Genomic DNA, 22,779 nt, shown 5'->3' with positions numbered 1-22,779 from the left:
GTGTCTCTATATATGATACATGGCCGCCTCAAAAAAAGATACAATTTAGTTATGTTTTAATTTTCTAGTAACAAAATCGATATTAGTGCAAATGTAAACTATATTCAGAGATCTAATTACAATATTGGTACGATAACCCATACTTATAAGTTTGTTTAAAGGTTCGATGAGTTTACACGGATCACGTAGTGATTTCCTCGCTTTAAGTACAATATTACCATAAAATTTAGGATGTGAAATATCATTTTTAATAAGTTATTGAAAAGCGCAAAATGGCCTAAAACTTGACGAGCTATTTTTTTTTTAATTGAAGCACAAATGTCCTCACAAAAATACAATCAAAAGTAATTTTGTCTAAACAATTACTTCTGAAGATTAATTGTTAACCGCATTGACTTTTTATGTCCTTTAAAATTATTTCCGAATTGAAACAATTACTAGGGTGGCATCAGATTACCCATCAAATTCCACTTCGCTTTTTTTTTGGTCAAATATTTATTTGATACAACAATTATAGTGCATTATTGTTCAAGTAAATAAAAGTACGAGTTAATAAAGCTAGGGTACGATTTTGGAAGGTACGATTTACATACTGTCGCCCCAAATCGTCGTCTCTTGCATAAACCGGAATTTCATAACAATACCGGACTTGTTTAAAAATTACATAATATAGTAAACAAATCAATAAAGCGTTTGATAACAGGGGAACTTTCATTCTTTTATTAAGAAACTATACAACATCGCAAATAGTTTACGGTCATGGCGGACTTGTATGAACCTGATTTTGGAGCTGCTTATTATAGATCAAAAGACCCTGTTAAGAATCTCAAATTCAAGTAAATAATTTTGCAATTGTATCAGAAAAACACAATGCTCAAATGAAACTAAAAATTTACGTTCTGCTAAAAGATCTCATGTCAAAATAACGTCAACGTCAAAAATGACAAATTTGAAAAACTAAGATAATTTCCAACTTGAACCAAGTATATTCCCTTAAAATTTACTGTAATTTACAATTTCTTTTAACTGTTTAACATCAAATAACATGCATAAGGTACTGTTATATGAGGAAGCCGTGTGAAAGGGGACAGGTAGTGTATTTTTCTCTCGTTTTGATAGATCTCCTATACTTGGCGATTACAAATTACTTAGTTAACAGTTTGGCCATTTTAATTTAAACTGAGTGGCAATTTAATAAATATTTAGGACAATAAAATATGAATGTTGTAAACATGGTAAAAACTGCTCTATTAGGCCAAAATAAATAAATAGTGTGTTTCCTATTTCACCCTGAAAAAAATTAGGTAGGGTAGGTAGGTAAAACATTTTATTTTATGAAAACTTTTTATTTTTTTCTATCGATGACAGCAGAAAAAGGTTCCAATTAAAATAACTGGATGTGCCTGCATGTTTCTTTGATATTTAGAATAGTACTTAAATCTACAGCTTTTTTAATTTTCTGTTTTAGTTCTGTGTAAGAAATATGAAAATAAAATTTAATGCAAATTTTATGCATTTCGTGCCAGGTCTTTATAGGAATATGTTCTTGTTGATTAATTATCTTAAAGCAAAAATGGTAGTGAAAAATCTGGCATGGTATGATTATGTTTGGCCTCGTTGAACCTAACAATGTAAATGACACACAGGGTATACACGTGGGAACAGATTCCTACCCCTCTTTTTAAGTAGTAAAAACACTGCAAATTGATCCTAAGCAGCGGTTTAATATGATTTTTCGAGGGGTAATACTCTTGCAACCTCTTTATATAGATTTGTTTTGATGTTTAACAGGATTTAATCTTGCAGAGTGGGGTTCTGACAATATTAAAATTCAAGATTTTGAGAAAAGTGAGAATGCGAAATATTTGCCTTATTAAATCTATGGAACAAATTGTAGATTAATAGGACATGATTTTTTATCCTTCTCTAGTATAAACTGTTGTGGGACCAGCCAGAGAAATATTAAAGAATAAAAGTAGACATGGTGCCGGGGCAGATTCATTTATAAATGAACATGAATCATACACCATGTCTGCCTACTGGGGAAAGCTTTCTATTTCTCGTTACACATTGTCTGCCCCTTGCCGTCATTAACTCAAACAGTCAAATGCTCAAAAGCATTAACATCCGTTTATGTTGCGTCATGAGAACAATTTTTTACAACATTTGTAAGAACATTTTTTACAACAAAAGCTGGATTGCCTTTAGCAGTAAATTGATCTCATTTTACTCTTTAATAAATTATTTGTCAATTTAATAACCGGCAGAATTAGATACAGTCTGTCCATCCTGAAACGTTTCTGACTGTTGGTCGTCTTGTACCTGTGCAAAGAAGTTGAGCAAAATGCGCCAACTTCGTATTTTTTTCGTCTATAGGTCCATCATGGTGTTCTTCAAAAAGATTCATCATATCGTAATTATCCGGAATTAATATCATTATATTTTGTAACCATGTGATCACATTTCGCATATTTGACAGCGAATACGCAGCACAGTTGTCCGAAAAGCCATGCTTGTTTATTTAAAATCTTGGTTCTTGAAACGCTTTACTTGTCCATATTGGTCGTAGCTATCAAACATTTTGAAGATTTGTAGTTTTCTAAATGAAAAGTCGGATCCGGACAGACCGAAAATTCCGGATTTTTAATAAAAAAAAATTATTTTTGTCAATAAAATGTTTAGGGTCGGCATCAAAAACGGAGGTAGGGTCGGGAAACCGGAAACACACTATTAATTTATTTTGGCCTTAGAAAAGAATTGGTTGGCACATTCTCCGTTTCTATTCTCAATTTAATTCCACAGAAGATTATATCATTATAAAAGATACATCAACCCTTGTCATCTCATTCATAAATATGAGAATTAATTAAATTTTATTATTAAATTGGTTGCAATGAATTACATTGATTTCCCAGTGAAGTAAAAACCACTGGGTTAAACATGGTTATTTCACTCCTCTGACGTCATGTTCAACAATAGGTTATTGTCAAGATGTTGATAACATTGGATCAAAACAAATTGTGAATGTGTAGAAAAAGATATATAGTTCCTTACATTTTCTACTTTAATTTCATAAGAAAAAGCCATTTGCCAATGTAATAAATAGAATAACTAATCAAAGAATTTAAATATCGAAAAATCTTCAACTGGTGACCGAACAACACTGAGAATTAACTCATGTGCTGTGTGCATTCGTGAATTGATGAGTTGTTTGGTCACTCGTTGAATATTTCTCTCTATTTGAATTCTTCGATTAGTTATTCTATAAAAATCATTAATTACAAGGGACTGTCATCATTACTGCTATTAATATTTTGTGTTATAAATCTGATAAAATTGTCATTTGATCATCATGATCATATTTCATTTAGCATCCCTCAACAGTTAGAAAAAAGTTAGCCTTGTAAGTTCTAAGATATTATAACTCTGTCAGAAGCAATTTTTGTTTATGTCAAAATAATCAGAAAGAGACAGAAAAAACAAACAAGATCAATGAATAATTGTACATTTAGGCCAAATAAAAGTATATGTGTGGTTCCAGGAACCCTACCGTCCCTACTTTTTCGGCTTAAAAATAGCCTACCCTAAAGATTTTATTGTCATTTTTCATTAAGCACTGTTAATGTCAGAATGTTGCTTCCATAGACTCAATGTAAAAAAAAGACATAAAATAAAAAAAAATCCTACCTACCCTAACTTTTTTTCAGATGTAACTGGAACCACACATACTTTTTTATTTGACCTTAATTGACATGTCTGTGTATAAATGTACCATATTGATATTAAAAACCTTGGCTAGGGTACTGGTGGAACTATTTATAGATTAAATAATTTTATTACAGTGTTCAGCTGGACAGAGTCACATCATCAAACATAGTACCATCATCTGAACCAGAAGAGCAAAATGGTGACACCCAAAGTATGCCAAATGATATACAGAAAGATTCTGAACAAGTTGTCATTGTTTGGCAAGAAAAAATATTCAGTCAGGTAAAATATATATATATATTATTAATCAAGTAAAGGAAGACTCACTGAGACTGTGAAAATTCATGTCTTGCTGTTGTTGACTTAAAACTTGAAAGCTGGGAATTTGATTTTGATAACCCCTGAATATTGACTAATTGTTTGTCCAAATTATGGTAGGGTCATATGTATGCTGTATATTAATATACTTGAAGAGCTTTATAACCTTATGGACCAGGAATGTTGAAAAAAAAACACTTTGCGATATACTCTTTCAATGAAAGGAAATTGAAATATTTATATTAAGGGCACATCTTTTCTATGTATCTAAAATTAGGAGATAACTGTATTGTATTTTAAGCTCCGACGGCATCAATTGGGGATTTGATGGTCGCAAATTAAGTTTACTGGCGACTTGTAAAATACAATATTCTTATCTCCATTCTAATGAAACTGACAGAAAACAACGTTAAAACATGTATTTAAAATCTGTCATATGCCGTCGGAGCTTGCGTGTACGTCCCATAGCATTAATTGTCAATTGATGCCATGTAAGAAAGGGACGTTATCCAATCAAAATGAACGTTACAAACTTTGTTGCATTAGAATGTATTATGTTTTGCTTTTGATATACCAGAATAAATTGCTATTATATTAGATTTGTAATATTTACTGATTACCTGAAATTTTACAAGTAGCTTACACTTAACACACAAAGATTATGCAAAAAAATGTGTTCCTTTTGACATAAATTGCTTCTGATCATACGATATCAAAGTATTTTACAAACAAGAAGCAGAGGGTTGGCTATATATCTCATATCTAAAGTTTAGTGCATACACATATCTCTTGATAAACAATGAGCAAAATTGAAATATGTCATGTACATGATGTAAGTGAATTATCTTCATGAAAGTTTAAATGTTCTAGAATCATGAACATAAAAGTTGAGTTCAATATGCATTATATTTAGATTGTAGGTAATTTAATGCAATACATATTTTTTTAATGTTTAGTTTTATTAATTAGATTCCATTATTTTGATATTAACAAAACTAGTAACACCAAATATTGAATTGTGTTATTGTGTTAGCAGTTATCCCCCTTGAACCCAGTAATCAATATGAATATGTGATCTTTTCAGAGAGAAATTGAAACGTACCGAGTAGACAATAACTTTGATGGTTTAGAAAGGAAATACCATGAAGAAGTCACTGCTATTTTGTAAGTTTTGTCATGTAGTAGACTAGAGTTTAAAAGAAAATATACCAATGTCGGTAAAGAAAATAACTTTTCATTTGCATATATCTGTATTTAAGGTAATTAAGGTTCATGATCTGTCCTGAAAAAGATGAAAAAAGGAAGATGCCTTCGTATTCATTGTTCCAATTTAATTCAATATTTACCATGATTGAATTGTTTTCATGAATATTTAGGAAAATTTCTTACATTTTTTTCTTCTTTTAAAAAATGTATCACATCTACATACATGTGTACCAATGTAAATCATGTAAAAAAATAAGAGAATACCTAAATATTATTGCAGATGAGACAACTTTTCACATGTGTCTAAAGGACAAGTTCACTTTTACTAGGGTACAGCATTATCATTTTAATTTATCAAGCACTAAATAAAGTATAGGTGTAAAATTTGTAGGGTGATCTCATTTTCTTTAACGGGGTAAGCAGATCCTGCTTCACTTGTATTGTTACTCCAATAAAATATGTGAAACAAAATTTCCCGAAATAAGGGTTTTTATATACAAGCTTTATATTTTCAGTCTGAAAATTTTCCACTTTTTTAATAATAAATTGCAACAATCAAAATTTCATAGCTGTATTCAATTTTGATATACCTACACAATGATTATGAAAGGTATTAAGTTAGTTAATTCTAGGTGGAAATACATTACTAAATCACACATTTGTAATAAAAATAACATATCTGAATTTTGGGCCTCTGTGAAGCAGGATTGAGTCATTTTACTTTAATAACAGATGTAAAATTATAAATCTATTTCATTTTTTTTACAGATCAAGAGGGACAACACCAAACAACAGAATATTTACATATGTGGACCATGATAATTTCTCTCAATCTGACGAGGTAAAAAAATGACAGGTTTTTGTGAACAATCTTTATGTTAAAGTCGAAGGGACCTGACAAACGTATTTGACTTATCCAAGGTCTAGTTTATCGTCACAAAATTAGAATTTTGTAAACTAGATATTTTTAACAGTTTGCCTCTTTTAAATGACATTTGATGAGTGTGTATTGGATCTCCATTTGTTGGTCCCTCATAATAATTAAAATCACAAAGACATACTTTTGAACTTCAAGACATCAGGGTCAATTTTCATTGATTTTACATCGACAGGGCTTTACAATTTACTCAACAAAGTATTTCAAATCAACAGAGTTTGACTCATTAGAAGTAGATATGCATTGATCAAAGAGGAATTTTACAGGGACCATGGAATTTGACTGTATTTTTAATTACATGTGCTTGAAATTTTTGTACCGAATATTTCAAATTAACAAGCAACATCTTTTTATGTATTCATGGGTTCACTGTATAAATCTACTGATATAATATGGCAAAAAGTTAAATCAGAATTATTTGAATAACACTGACAATTGTTTTACAGAATGTATTTTACATGACCAATTCACCATCAGAAACACCAACAGTTTTAGCAGAGAAAATGGCACATCTACGACGACGGAGAGTTGGTGGTGGTAAACAAACTAGACAAAGGTATTAACATTTAAAAATCCAAGTAGAAAATTGATAAAAAAATGGAATTGAATAAAATAAAAAATACTTAAGTTTAGAGGGGACCTTTAACTGTTCCCTTAGCTATAATAGCAGTTTTAAATTCATAATATTTGAGGTAGGAATTAATACATGAAAATAACACTGCCACTAATACTTTATATGACAATTTAAGAGGGTATATAAATAGATTTGGTCATGAAATCTCAAATTTGAATTTATTAAATAAATCTCAAATAAAAAAACCAGCATGAAAATTTTCAGGTTCAAATTATGTAGAATATGTATGTCTTAACATTAATAGATTCATTAAAAAAGTTTCTTGCAGTAAAATATTCTAATTTATTTTCCAGAAATACAGGATTTGTACCAAAAGTAAATATTGTTGACTCACAGCCTTCTGATGATCTACGCAACAGAAATCACATCATGGAGGCCCCATCGCAAGTCATGTATATCATGGCGGACCTTAGTCCTAGGGAGAGGTAAGACATTACATTGAACATTTTTGAACCTGTCACTTTTGGCAACCCTTACATATATACTACACATTAAAAATACTGTGTTTAAAACTAGATGGTACACTTAGCAATTCAGATTTAAGGGAGGAATGTAGATGATTTAGGGCCTGTAGTTAATTGCTTTATAGAGGCACATCTACTGTGAAATCATTCTGGTTCATTCTTACTGGTAGATAGCTGTCTCATTGGCAATCATACCACAGCTCTTTATTTGAATATTAACCATTGTTTAAGTTCCTTTTTGACAATTTAGCTCTTCAAGATTTTTTGTTTATCATGCTTTGCTTTCTAATTTTTAGGTTTGATAATTCCTGAATGTTGATCTAGAAAAGTGCATAAGGGAGACCATATTTATAAAATACTGTAAACCAACTATTTTTCAAAAGTGATTAATTATCACATCTTTCGTGAGTAGAAAAATAGTGCAAATATAGATTGTCACAAATATGTAAAACTTTGACCTTTCCTCATTTTACTACATAAAGCCAATTTGAAAATTGTGAAATTGATGTCTGCGAAATGGGCTAGCAAGGGATAAATGCGAAATAAAGTATCTGCAAAAATAAGTTTGTTTACCTTAATATTTTCATTTTCTTTGTATAATTCAGACCTGCCACACCAGACGAGGAAGTGATATTAGGTATTGTTGCCTTGGACTGTAATGGGGTGCTATGTATGAGGCCAGATTTTAATAGAGGCAGGAAACCTTATGTTGTAGAAACATCAAGCTTTGGTAAAGGTAAGATCTGTTGCTATGTTCCCATCAAATCAGTAATTGTAACTGGTAAAATGAGACCATGGTACAAGTAGAAAACTTTTGTATGTGTTAATCCATATTTTTTTTATATAAATAATGATATGTATTAATATCATAACTGTTGAGAATGACTATAATAATAGTAGCAACACAAATTCACTTGGCATTTTTTTAAAGAGATTACAGTGTCAAACATGGCATATTGACTTGATACTTTAATTAAGATCCTAAATAGCTAAGGGTTATCTCCCCTAGACTAAAAAAAATCTCTATTTAAAAATTTGACTCCATTCATAGATATAAAGGTAACTGCAAAATGATAAAAACAAAATTGAAGGAGAGAAAAATAATGTACTTTACAAACTATACAGAAAAATGATTTTAAAAGATAAAGAGTGGAGCAGGTCTAACACTAATCCTCCAATGGAGTTGGTCAAATTTGAAAAAAAACATTATTATATGTGTATATATTTATCAGCTTTCATTGAGCGAGGCAAACTAATATTAAAACTATTTTGTTTGGTAAAATTGAGATTGGAAATGAGGAATGTGTCAAAGAGACAACAACCCGACCATAGAAAAAAACAACAGCAGAAGGTCACCAACAGGTCCTCAATGTAGCGAGAAATTCCTTCACCTGGAGGCGTCCTTCAGCTGGCCCCTAAACAAATATATACTAGTTCAGTGATAATAAACGCCATACTCATTTCCAAATTGTACACAAGAAACTAAAATTAAAATAATACAAGACTAACAAAGGCCAGAGGCTCCTGACTTTGGGACAGGCGCAAAAATGCGGCGGGGTTAAACATGTTTATGAGATCTCAACCCTCCCCCTATACCTCTAGCCAAACATATATTTTTTGTTAGTGATTTCACTTTGTTAATTGTATCTTTCATATAAGCAGTAAACTTTTAAATTATTTTTGTACAACATTGTTATTTTAATTTTCAGAGGTGTTTGAATATATGATAGAACATGCATCTAAAGTTATGAACAGGTTAGTAAACATTATGAAAATAGAAATAATTTATCTAATAGCCTTTTTAAATTACTGACTATATTCTAATTTACGAATTTTCAGCCACTATAGGATATTGACTGTGCTCCCCGTCAATACAAACCATATGGGTTAAAACAATATAAGGTCAATTTTAGACAAATTTTAATAACTTTTTGTTATGAGGCTCATAGCAGAGAGAGGAAAGGCAAGGGCTATGTGAAAGTTGATATTTTTCTAACATAGTTCTAATATCGTTTTTATACTGCAGCTGAACACAGCTACAATAATAGTTATGAAAATGCTAACAATTTGAGGCGCATTATGGATATTGACCCAGTTAGAGAAATAGGAATTTTTCTACAGTTTGAAAATTTTAAAAATTCAAATTAACCCTTTCACCGATTGCTGCCCAGACTGAAGCGACTCTGAGACGATGGCTTCCCTGGCTACTATTACTTAAGTGGGAGATCTTCATAATAAATGTCAATAAAAACTTGTTTGTAGTTATTTGTGTATTTATTTCATTCACTAACACTATGTTCACAGTTTTGTTCATGTTTTGATAATTTTTTCTTCATAAAATATTCAAATTTTTAAATTTTCGGCATTATTTAGGTGAAATTCTCAAAATTCTGCTCTTTGACCCCAAATCGTAATTTTTTAAACCAAAACGGCAAAATTTTGAAAAATTTTACGAGGCTGTACAAATTCCTCACACTGAACGATGTCCATTCCAAGTGTTTTGTACATAAAAAGTTATGTCAAAAAAGTATACTAGTTTGACTCCAATTCTTCCATATTCTTTCAAAAAAAGTGTTCCCTCATTTCAAATTCTCGTAAATTCCGTTAATTCCCTCTGATTTTGACACGGTTTTCAACAAACAGAAGGGCCATGTTTACACTTTCAACCGGGACTCATCGGCGAAAGGGTTAAGAAACCTGTTAATTTTATCATAAATCTCTGATACATTTAACAAACAAAACAATTGTCAAAATCCTGCACAAACCATGATCAATGTGACACTTGTTCTGTAAAATCAAGTTACACAGTTTGTCATATATCAGAGTATTTTTACTTTCATAACATTATTGATGATGTCACTTATCTATGATATGTTTTATTTTCAACTTTTTATGTTAGGGATTTTCAAAAATTAAATACAGCTAGGTGGATTGGAAACACATGTAATAATTATTCATGGGAGGTTTAATTTTTTTTTAAGAATTTTGCATGAATTATAAGTAAAATAGAAACTTTATATTATGTGTGATTCGGTCTAACAAAAAGTACCTCTCATGCCCTCTATGCATTTAATTTTGGAACAGCCCTAATCGCTGCATTTATAAAATAATCCATGTTTTTACAGACAAGAACAAGACAAAGAAATGAAAATGTACAGAGAAGTGTATAACAGACACAAAGATTTCTTACAAGCCTGTGTTGGAGATGAGTTTGAAATGGTAGAAATAAGCATGTAGCATACATTGAATTTAAAAATACATAGAATAGTTCATTATCAGTGTAGTTTGGCATGTATTTGTTCTATCTGTTCTGAACATGAAATGGTAGGGATAAACATGAAGCATACACAGAATTTAAAAAAAAAGACACTGAAAAGTTCATTATCTTATAAGATTTTGCATGTCTAGATGAACTATCTCTTTTGACAGTTAGATTGAACCTGATTTCGTACATTGTGATATATATCGATCAATTGGAATTGTTAAATCTTGCTGCCAAACTTGAGTAGCAAAGAGAAATCTCTTATCAGGAAAATTTATTTTCAGTGGTATTTTTAAATGCATATTAGAAATATAAACCTCTATGTAAACATGTAAATTAGAAATTTATATATTATTTCAAATTCAGATATCCATAGATGTTCTTTTCTTTGGAATTCTTGATTGTAGATGTCATCTCAATGGATTATGACATGAATAATGTTTTTCATATTTCAACAAATTATAAAAAAATAAATTATGTGAATTCATGATTACATATTAAAATCACACAGAAAGCCCAATGACCAAGGGAGATAATTATAACATATTGAATTACTCCCCTTTGTCCAGTGTTCACATGCATTAAGAAACTGGTTTATGGTTTTATTTTGAACAATTTCTTTACACAGCCTCATCAGTTATTTAAAAAAAATATTTGTATTCAAAGCATTCACACTATTAAATGGGAGTCATTTTCAGTTGTATGTGAACTTTACTGAATATGGCAATAAACTTTTTTACATTCTATTTCAGCCAGCCCCAGATGTACTGCGATTATTAGTATATGGAGAAATAGGTAAGTTTTTTTATGTGAAGGTGGTACCTTGACTAAAATTTATTTGGCTCGTTTAATTTTTATAAAATTTTGACAAAATATTTAACTTTAACCCGTTGACGAAAATATAAAAATATCAAAAACTTTAATCACACACTTTCTGAGAAAAAAATCATTGGATATATAGCTGTTTGACAAACATTAATTTTGATCATTTAGAAGCTTAATATTTCCTTTAATATAGAATGTGATTAAAACATTCTGCTGATTTTTCAGAGTTCTCTCCCTATAGTGTTATGAACCACCTTAAGTTGTTTTAATATTTTACATTTTATAGCAAATTGTAAAGTAGAAAAGTGGACAAATGAGGAATATTGTTTAGAACTTATTGTCAAATCAAATGTTGAAAACTCAAAGTGAATTATGTTTTTATCTGTCAGGGATATTTTTGAAAATTTTAGATAACCTCTGTTGAAATTACTGTCAACAAGTATAGTTTAGTGATGATTTAAAAGCTGTCACATTAAAATTCCAATATAACAGTTTACAGATCAATCAAAGAAAATTTGGAGTATATGTGAATGAGGCAGAAACCCGCCGAACAGACAAACAGTATTGCCCAGTATTACCCACCAAAACCCAGTAAAACCCGGGTTTTCCCAGAATTTCCCACTGGGCTGGGCAATACTCATAAAACCCGGGTTTTTGCCAACCCTGGACAAACTAACCCCAAACACATGACATTGTATACTAGTATAGTCATCAGTAAAAAAGACATGTTTTCTACACAATAAGCCTATGATTTTTTTTTAATATAGAATGATTTTTTAGACTTATATTTTTTAAATGACAGAAATGAAATACAAAAATGTATACAATTGGAAATTATTTTTAGAACTCTGTCATTTACTTGTCAACCAATATTTATGCTGATGTATTTCAGAGTCTGCCAAAAATTTTGAGTTTGATGATCTCTACTGCCATTTCTTCGTTGATCTTCCAAAATGTAAGTACACATATTATTGAGTAATATTTTCAAAGACACTTGTATTTAGCTACTTGATTTATAAGTACAGCAACTGCAACTGTAACAGATAAAGAATTAACAACTATTAAGGTCACTTGGAAAATATATTCATTTGTAAATTGTGTAGAATATTTAGTTTATGAGAATTTCTAGGAATGTGGATCATTTTTTTGTATTTATTATGTAGACTTTTGATTCATAAACATTTTTTTCGCAATATCCGATAATTATATATGAAATATTATGATCAAGCTTATTCATGTTGATTTATTATTTGTACTTTCTATTTTGTTTTTATTTTCTTTTGATTCAAACTGAAAGTACTTAAATTTCTTTTTTCTTGTTTTCTTATCAAATTTGTGAAGCAATCCCCAAAACCCAGTGTTTACACTTTCCTACAAATTATAGAGGGGGATAGGTCAGGTTCTCCCCCCCCCATAAAATCCATAAAATATAGTGTTAACAATATTTGTTTGGTATTATCAATATAGAAACATACTAGCTTTTTTGGAAGTTTGTTGTTTGCAGTTTTCCAATGAACAAGATAATTATAGATTATCGTTGATCATCTCAACGAGATTGATTTTCTCGCTTGAGCTGGTACAGCGAAAGTGAGAAAAGCAATCGAGTTGAGATGACCAATGATAATCTGTTTATCGCTATTTTACCTATGACGACGTTGTCAATTTCATGTCAATTTCTTTAGCAACGCCACATGGCCTCCTTAGTTTCTAGCGATATTTTTTCTATCTCAAGCGAGAAGCATGATATGAAAATTATCACAAAAAAAGATCAAAAGAAAAATGCACAAAATAGCGATAATACTAATTACTATTTAAAATGTTTGTGATTTATTTAATCATGGATTTAGTTTTTTAAGTTTGTGGTTGATAAAACAGATACGTTTTTGAAAAGTTTTGAAAATTAAAAAAAGGATCCCCACAAAAATGAGGGTCTAAAAACCCTAAACATTAATTTTTTGGCATATTAGTTGACAATGCTATTTCATTTTTGAAAATTTCTGTTTGAATAGTTTGGACAGCTGAGAAACATCAACAATTATCCTGGGTCACACAGACGTGTTCTACTAAAGTGGAAGGAAGGGTAAACATCTATAGTTTATAACATTTAAATGCATAATAAGACATAATATTACACTCTTCTTACATTTTGTAAACAAAGCCATGTTATGTTTTAAAACAAAACATTGGGCCCATGTGTGCTACGTAACCATAAAGCTTGCATTAATAGTTATAGTTTAGATGTAGTCGGCAAACAAAATGGACATTTCTGTTGGTGGTTCTCACTAGAAAATTAAAAAGCTTGGTTTAAAGATAGTGACATATTTAATGTCTACCATGTTAAAAAGGGCATAGAGAAGAAATCAAACAAGACCAACAAAAGTAAAAGACATAGAGATTTATCAACCTTATCTTTCATAATTATATGTTTTAATCCAGTGAAGTAATGTTAATTTATATGTCACTTTTAGGATGACGTTGCCAAATTCAGTTTCCCGTTCAGTTTTGAACTGTTCTACAAAAATGACTCAGTGAATGAAGATGAACAAGGTTAGTGTCGGTTGATATTTAGACTAGAATAAAATTTCCATTACAGAAGATCATTTGAAATATGATATATGTATTAAATGTTGCTGTAAATTCAAATCACATGCACTTATGCTATCAAAATTTAAAAGTTATTTCCACATTATAAAATAGAATCTGAATAGAGAAAGTGGGTTATACCAATGATTTATCAAAAATTTACTTAAAGAATTAATAAATAAAAAAAAAACAATGCACTAAAGTTTCAACATATTGTTTTGAGATGTAAGACACTGAGTGCTCATAGAACTAAAGACTACTTAATTTTTAAATTATTTTTTTCTTCACAATTTTGGTGATGATTAATGAAAGGAAAAGATATATTTATATATATATGGTCAGATTATATGTTTTTGTACATCATATTGATCGTTCTATGCATGTTTATTCAATGGTAACTGTAACGTCACAATGCATTCTTAATAGCATGAAAAAATCACTGAGACAAGGATATATATTAGATTTTGAAACAGATTTAATGTTTTTGATCAATTCCTTCGTTGCATTAAATTATTTTTTTTCATTATCTTTACTTTCGCTTCAGTCAGTGGTACTATTTATTCAAGTAATATTTATTAACTCGCTGAAGTAAAAAAAAAATATACACATATAAATAAACTTGTAGGATACTTATACAAGTGAATTTTATTTACTTGTATAGGTAAAAAAAATGGCTTAGGTTATGTCCCTTAGACATTCACAATTTTTTACTTGTATAAGTAAAAAAGTCATCCTTTCTTCTTTTCTGGAATTTTTTTAATTTTTTGGCTCTAATAGAATTTAAATTGTGTACCCTTTGTACTAATCATTTAAATGTAATTTCATGGACAATGAAAATCCTATTTGTCTGTTATCTTCATAACACTGCTCATTTACAGGCCCCCCAAGGAACAATTTTTGAAGGCCTTGCACAAACATACAAGATCTCTGCTCAATCAGTTACTTTGTTGAATTAATGAGATGAAACATTGAATTTTAATAAAAAAAAAAAATTGATGATTTTAAATCTCAAAACTTGAGGATTTTTATGGGATTGTAAGAAAAATTGACTTTAATATACAAGTAAATTTTTGAGAAAATTAAGGGGAGATTATTCTATTATTTATTTACTTATATGTGTATATTTTTTTCAAGTAAATAAAATTAACTTGTACAAGTAGTACCCATGACACTTTATCATCTTATTATTGTCTTTAAAATGGAGTTATTTTAGGATTTATTTGAATCTTGTGGATGTTTAGAAATCAGCAAAACTAAAACTGTCAGATAATTAGTACTTCAGTTAACAATATTTTTTGGAAAATGACGCAGTCATTGTTCCATTACTGGCGACCTGAACTTCATTACATTTCTCTGCCTACCGCGCTTGGTTTCGTATTTACTATTTTCCATACAAAGTTGAAACTGGAATCTGCTTGTGTTATCATTATGCATGATCATTGTGTAGTAATCAGCCAGGAACCAGTTTACACTCGGTTTCATATTTACTATTTTACAAACTAACTGGTTTCTGCTTGTATTCCACTACACTCGAACAAAGTGTTGTAGTTTGACGGGAACCAGTTTAGAATTTGTAAACTACAAAACGTAATCGGTTATTGTTCATTCCGTTTTGGTGTTTCATACCGACTTATATGGTTTAAATAAGCTTAAGACCCTTCAAACATTAATGTGATAGGTATATCAAAGACTGTTTTACAAAAGGATGGAACTGTTTTGCTTTCGAAGTCATACTATAGTAATATCTGTCATGTACGGATTTCAACTCTCACCGGTTAATTTCTTCTTTTATACGTGCTTTTGAAACTTCCTGTTTAAACATCGCAAGTTTTAAAATTGTTTTTTAAGTGAATTAAACTTATTTTAACAATCATGAAGCGTTCCAGGATCATTTTCAAGCAGTTTCTTCTTCTCTTTGATGATGGAAAATAGGTTTTCTCAAGAAAACACTGCAAACGATCGCAGAGGAATTGAAACGTACAAGTCAAGTCGGCACCTGGTTAAATTTGCATCTAGTCAAAACGGCACCTATTTGACGTCAATTCGGCATCCAATAATATTTGTTATGATATTTTCTATTCAATTAATTAATAACTGTTACCAAGTACATAGTGAATATGTTGTTGTGTATTTAGGTAAACAACGAAACCAAAGTGAATATGTTGTTGTGTATAAAGGTAAACAAGGAAGCCCTTACCCAAGCTGTTGTTTTAACAATTAAACAAGTATTAAAATAAATAGAAAACTATGAGTCCCTTTCAATAAATCAAACTTTCATGCCAGATAATTAGCGAATTTAAGGTTGTTTTTTTTCAGTAAACAGCATTAAACCAACAATCCTGTAAAATGCTCAACTGGTTAAAATAATGCATAAAAATATCCAATATCTCATGTATTAGTCCAAATAATTATGACGTCTGGCAAAGCTATTTTTTTTTTCTGGGACGCCTTCCTACGACGTTAGTAGGAAGGCGTCCCAGAAAAAAAATTAACATAGCCTTGCGGTCATAGGAAGGTGGGTTCAGACTATGTGGTATCAGGTTTGTTCACGCCCAATACACTTTCGCACCCTACACGATCGCACCTCGCAGGTTCGCACCCAAGGTCCTAGCACTCTACTCATTCGCGCCCAATTTTAATTCAAATTCAAGTTGAATAATTGGAAAATCATGATTGTTGTTTTAAATTGCTTTGGTGTAAATACTGAATGTAAATACTGAATGTATTTAGAGCTTGGTATGAGTAAAACATTGAAGATTTTAAAGGAAAAACACAAAAGATAATTGTTTTAACAGCTTGGTCCCTTTGATCTGAAACAACGAAACAATAAAATATAGGAACCAAAATATAGCAATCCACTATTATAACCAAAACATGATAAAATTTATTCAACACACAGAAAAAAACATAGTCAGAATCTCAATTCATTTTGAAACAAGTCAATGAAACAAAGTTATAGCAATACACTAACCAAAACATGATTAAGAGTTATTCAACACAAAATAAAACGTTGACAAAATACCACTTTATTTAGAAAGGACTATTATTATTTTTAACAATACGCTATCCAAAACATGATTAAGATTTATTCAACACAAAAAACAAATGCTGTCTCACTTTATTTTGAGACAATGACAACAACTATACTTATAAGAAAACACTTGCTTACAGAGTTATTAAACACAAAACCAATTAAGATTGGTTGCGAACATGTAGGGTGTGAAAGTGTAAGGGGGCGAACATGAGTGGGCGCAAATGTGAATGGGCGCGAACGGACCCGGATTCAGACTATGTACCAGAGAGAAATATAAAGGCCTTTCTACGGTATTTATTTGTACAATTCAGGTAGTCTTGACCTATTCATTTGTCTTTAAAAAAAACAGCCAGTTGTCACCTTCACTTCACACACACACATATACGAATACCAATTATATGCTTACGAGACATGTTGCATAATTACGGTATATGAAAATCAAGACTTGCATAAAAACTATCCCAATATTAGAGACAGTGGCGTCATTTTTCTTCAGAGCTTTCAGCTCTTTGATTGTACATTTGACATTACATTTCAGATGAGGTTCCACATTTCCCATTAATTATGTTGGAAGTTCTGTCGTTAGACTCATTTAAGAGATTCAGAACAGAAGGTTACACATATGTAACTGTTCCTAATGCACCAGGTAAGAATGATTAGTCAAGTATGCTAAAGGATCTATTTAATAAAAGTACAGATATGTACCGATTATCAGGTTATCTGCATGTTGATATCGTAAAATATCAGCTGGAGACATAATATGAAGTTTTTTGTCGAGTGAGCGTAGACACAGAGTAAAAGGATATCATCCCTTTGATAAAATCCTATTATATATCACAGAGTTACAGAGATATCATATCTCTCATACAAGAGTTTAGATAACATACATACGGTGAATTTTATTTTCATGGGTACCAATTTTCATGGGTTGAGGAAAATTTGTATTTTATCATAGATAGTTTCATGGTTTTGCCAAAGTCTAGACACAAGCTTATTGAACATTTGTAATTTGTCAAACAAAGATATTCATGGTTCACCTTTACTAAAAAAATCAACAAAAATTGGTTTACCACAAAATAATATTGAATCAATTGTAGGTAGCTTAAGATTACTGAATATTTTTTATCTTTGTTTATCTGTTCTTCCGTCCGTCTGTCTTGCTATAGGTTAAAGTTTTTGGTCAAGGATCCACTGAACATTTGAAACGATAGTGTGAGTGGGGCATGCGTGTACTATGGACACATTCTTGTTTATCTTAATTACAGTATAATGCATAATATTTAATTTCCATAACAGGAAGTAAGAAAATAACATCCCATTGTTGGCGACCTATTGGTATGTCTGTAGCCTCAGAATTACGGAGATATTTTGTTGGAGGATCACCAGAATTAGAAGATCAGACATACACAGCTATACCATCAACATTTCAGGTACAATGTATATATATAGTTTCTGATGTTGATTTGATATATGATTTTTTACCATCATGCTATGCTTTCAACTTGTTTATTCAATATCTGACTGAGAACATATTCATCATTGATTTTTTGATCAGCTAATTATTATTCACAATTGTTGACATTATTATGTAAGAGTTTTTTGGGATTTCATTTTGTCCTATGTTTTACCCAAAAATTTTTATAACACAAAAACAAAAAATGAAAAATTTTAAACAATTGATTTTAGCATTCATTCATTTATTGACAATTTTTTAAAAGCCAATATCTGATGGTAAGTTAAGAGGTCATTGTTTGGAAGTGTATTTATGTAAACCAAATATTTTTTTCCTAATGATGTATGAACAAAAATTTGTTTCAGGGAAGCCATTTAAGTAAATATGGATTCCGTACAGAAACAACAGGCGAAGTCACAGTCAACCTCAATGTTATGATGCAGGCCAGGTAAGAGTTGTCTCTCTTTATACATATAAAAAAATAAATCTATCAATATCAATATTTTGGGAAAATATTATGCTATCAATTTTTTTTTTTTGTAGCTTCATTTAAAAAAATGAAAACAGACTTATTTTAGATCTTTGTTTTATATATTTCAGAGCATTTATGGAAAAGAAGTCCCAGAAACGATCACTAGGATCATTGTTAGATAACTTAGGGTAAGTCAAGATTTAATAAGGAATTTGGAGTGTATATTGGTAGTTTTGTGGATTCTTTATTTTTCACAACCTGTCATTATTTATTGAAATATCTTATGTTAAGTCCTACTAAATTTGTAGAATATTAAGTGCTAGTCTACCTAAGAATCAGGCAGTGGTGAAAACATGACAAATAAAAACCCACTCAGGTTGACATTAATTTATGTTCAAAATGTATAACAATGCAAAAATATACCATTCGTTTCCTTGTCCTGTTCTGGTATTGGAGATAAATTTTGGTTACAATGCACTAGAAATTAACAATTTAGGGGAGCTAACTCTGTAATTTGCTATCATTCTAACCAAAGTTTATCTAAAGATTTAGCAAGTTACCGGACACACAGACACTAAAGACCTACCATTTTTAACTCAGGATGAGTGTTACTTCAAAATAGGATGGCTGGGTAGGTGGGTTTTTTTCAGCCATGTTTAGATTTTTTCAATATTCCCTGATTCTTACAAAGACTGTCACTTAATGTTTAAACATTTCATCATCCACTACCAATTAGAAATAGTGATGGCATAATGTCACAGAAACAATAAAAAATTGTTAAAAATATCATTCAATAGCATTCTTCATCTCTTATTAAATTTTTGATCAGGCTTTCCCTTAGCAATCATGGATTTTGGTATTTCTTGATATAAGAAAGTTATGCTTTTCTACATATATTTTATACAAAGTTTTATGCCACATTTTCATGTAGGAAAATGGAGACTGTCAATTTGGCAATTATTGTGTGAATTTGTTATTGCGATTTTGTCATTTTGGATTGAAATGCAATTTTAATCTTTGCGATATTAAGATAAATCCTGTTCAATTTTTATAAAAAAAATCAAAATGTGAGTTAAAATTATTGTTATAATACCCCGTCACATTTTTCTCATAATAAAAAACATCACAATGATTTCTGATTTTACATTATTACATTCATAATCATTTAAATTGTTAATTTTCATTGAAAATTGACCAAGAGAGAAAAGTCTTGCCTGAAGGTTTTGCAACAATAAAACAGTAATGCCTTTACTTAGTACTATGTAGTATTATTTATTTAATATCAGTTTTATGCTCTTCCTATGGGCATAATGTTTTTCTGTCTGTGTCTTTGTTTGTTCGTTTCTCTGTCGGTCATGCTTTGTGTTAAAATATTTGGTCAAAGAAGATTTTGCTGAAGTTGAAGTCCAACCATCTTGATACTTAGATCACATGTTTCCTATGATATTATCTATCTTATTTAGATGCCAAATTATAGTTTTGGCCCCATTTTCACTGTTCACTGAACATAGAAAAATGATAGTGAGTGTGGGCTGCAATTAAATAATAATCTGTGTACTACGGACACATTTTAGTTTAATGTATTTTATTCTATTTTCAGCGTAAATGCTGTTCAAGCCAATATTGCCTCAGTGTTAGGTAAGACTTAGTTTTCATTATAATCTAGCAATCTGTTTGTTCAATGGATACAAGAAGATGTGGTATGAGTGCCCATTGCAATGAGACAAGTCTCCATCCTCAAATCACAAATTGTAAAAAGTGAACAATTATAGGATAAACCTTTAACACTTAGTCTTGGCTCACACTGAACAGCAAGCTATAAAGACCTCCACATACTACTAGTGTAAACCATTCAAACGGAAAAACATAAGGTCTTATTTGTTTAAAAAAAACAAGAAATGAAAAAAACACTTATGAACTGCAGCAACAAACAACAATCACTGAACATAAGGTTCCTGACTTAGGACAGGTGCAAACAAATGCAGTGGGTTTAAATGTTATAATAGGCACCAACCTTCACCTTACCTGAAACAATAGCGTAAGTCACAATATAGAAAGACACACTATAGAATATTAATTGAGAAAAATAAGTGAATATACACTATAGTATGCATACACCTACAATTAAAACCAACATTCTGTGTGATACAAGACATCATGAAATCAGTTAAAAAACAAATTGAAATCGTGGAATCTATTTGTAAGGGCATTGATATTTTTTTATTAAGGATACATACTTACGTTGACTTTATTTTTTTACTTGTAGAAGCATTCAAGAAAGCAAGACAGAGAATGATGCAGGCAAGAGAAAATGCAGAAAAAGAACTGACAAAAACACACGGGGGGTCAACTTCCTATTATTGGGTATACGGGGATGTGCCAAAAATATGGGTCATAATTTTGCGAGATTTTATATAAAAATGACCCTCCTTTTTAATGACATCCTATATTAAAATGCATTTACGTTTGATAATTATATATTGATTCAGGGTTTGATCTACATATTATATATAAATATGCTATTGAGAATCTTACATTATTAATGGTCAATTATTATATTAAATTAAATCAAAGTTCACCTTTCAAACAAAGTGCTTTCAAATAAGTTCCCAAATGAACCCCGGTGAGTTAGTGCTTATATAAGCATGGGTCATATTTTAAATATTGTATATAAGTATAGGTCATTCTTTCTTAAATATTTATATAACTATAGGTACTGAATTTCAGTGAATGTTATATTAAAATGGGTACGTTTTTTGAGGCAAAAATGGCACACCCCTACCAAGAAAATATCGAAGTTACCCCCCCGTGCAAAAACAACTGGAAGATCTGTAGAGTCTGTGGCTTAGAAAAATATTATTTTTGTAAAAAAATTAAAAATATTGCTGGTTGACATTGGTAAAAGAAAGTTATGAGAAAGACAAACAGGAAATTAATAGGATGAATATTTCTGAAAATCTTTAAGTTTTAATAACCCAATCCTGATTGATTAGGATTTCCAGTTTTCTTGCTGAAGGTTGTGGTTCTCTCTGGCTTTTTTCCTCAATGGAAACTGGCCTCCACTAAATAGAAAATAGTGCTAAAAAGTGGTGCTTAACACCAAAAATCAATCAATTCCTCTGAAAAATGTTCTTTTGTATGATATTTGATCAATAATGAAACCTAGTATTGAAACCTAGCATAGGACAGTTAAAGATCGAAGTAAAGGAAACTTTTCATATTTATCAAAGTATTTGAAATGTTTCTGTCAGCCTTTTCAATCGGTTTACAACTAGATCCATTAGTATGATTTGAAGACCTCAGAAAACAAAAAAAATATACTGTTGTTATGATAATTAGAAAAGAAAAGATATTACTTATCTGCATAAAACTGTTATAAGTCCACCTTCTTACATTGGCTTGCTGATGGTTAAGAGAGTTTTAAAAGAGTATGTAATACAATTGTTAGTGAATAATATTATTTTACTCCGTCCATTTTATATTTTGTACATATATATATAGTTTGTATATTTATTTTGATATATGAATAGAATTAAACTGTGAAAACATTTAATATTTATGTGTTTATTTGTTGATTTGGTTACAAGATTGATCGTTTATATAAATATACAGCGTTAATTCCCATAGTTTAACGGGAGCGTACATTTTAAATGAAAAAATGAATGAAAACTACAGTTCCTTATTTGTGCATTGTGATTAAAAGTTCGTATGTATAATTACTTTCATTTGTTTCTTACTCTGTCTTGTATTTTGTTCTCTTCGTAATATTGCAACTATTTAATTGCATGACTGCACCAAGTGTTTCTATCAGTTTACCATAGTGCTATCACATGGTGAGGTAAGAAATCAATGGTAAACCCTAGTTTTAAGTGTTTTAATGTCT

General features: G+C 30.3%; 1 protein-coding gene across 1 annotated transcript; it reads left to right on the top strand.

Moving 5' to 3' along the window:
- Positions 1-689: 689 nt before the first annotated feature.
- On the top strand, positions 690-22,451 carry LOC143076048 (tectonic-like complex member MKS1). Its single transcript, XM_076251676.1, has 20 exons — positions 690-836; positions 3,843-3,990; positions 5,111-5,190; positions 6,001-6,073; positions 6,616-6,725; positions 7,097-7,228; positions 7,873-8,003; positions 8,977-9,022; positions 10,393-10,486; positions 11,282-11,324; positions 12,247-12,309; positions 13,364-13,434; positions 13,823-13,901; positions 17,510-17,617; positions 18,268-18,401; positions 18,790-18,872; positions 19,025-19,084; positions 20,497-20,534; positions 21,163-21,233; positions 21,716-22,451. Exons 1-20 carry the CDS (start codon positions 760-762, stop codon positions 21,743-21,745), a joined length of 1,671 nt encoding a protein of 556 aa, XP_076107791.1. The 5' UTR covers positions 690-759; the 3' UTR covers positions 21,746-22,451.
- Positions 22,452-22,779: the final 328 nt, after the last annotated feature.

The sequence above is a fragment of the Mytilus galloprovincialis genome, chromosome 5 (assembly GCF_965363235.1).
Source record: "Mytilus galloprovincialis chromosome 5, xbMytGall1.hap1.1, whole genome shotgun sequence".
Taxonomy (NCBI): Eukaryota; Metazoa; Mollusca; class Bivalvia; order Mytilida; family Mytilidae; genus Mytilus; species Mytilus galloprovincialis.
Note: the sequence above shows the minus strand (reverse complement) of the source record. Positions and strands in the feature narration are given on the sequence as shown.

Excerpts from the sequence above, each read along its gene's own strand:
- LOC143076048 (XM_076251676.1), top strand. The coding sequence starts at position 760 with ATGGCGGACTTGTATGAACCTGATTTTGGAGCTGCTTATTATAGATCA. Across the intron at positions 9,023-10,392 it reads GCATCTAAAGTTATGAACAG|ACAAGAACAAGACAAAGAAA; the intron begins GTTAGTAAACAT and ends ATGTTTTTACAG. Across the intron at positions 13,902-17,509 it reads AGTGAATGAAGATGAACAAG|ATGAGGTTCCACATTTCCCA; the intron begins GTTAGTGTCGGT and ends ATTACATTTCAG.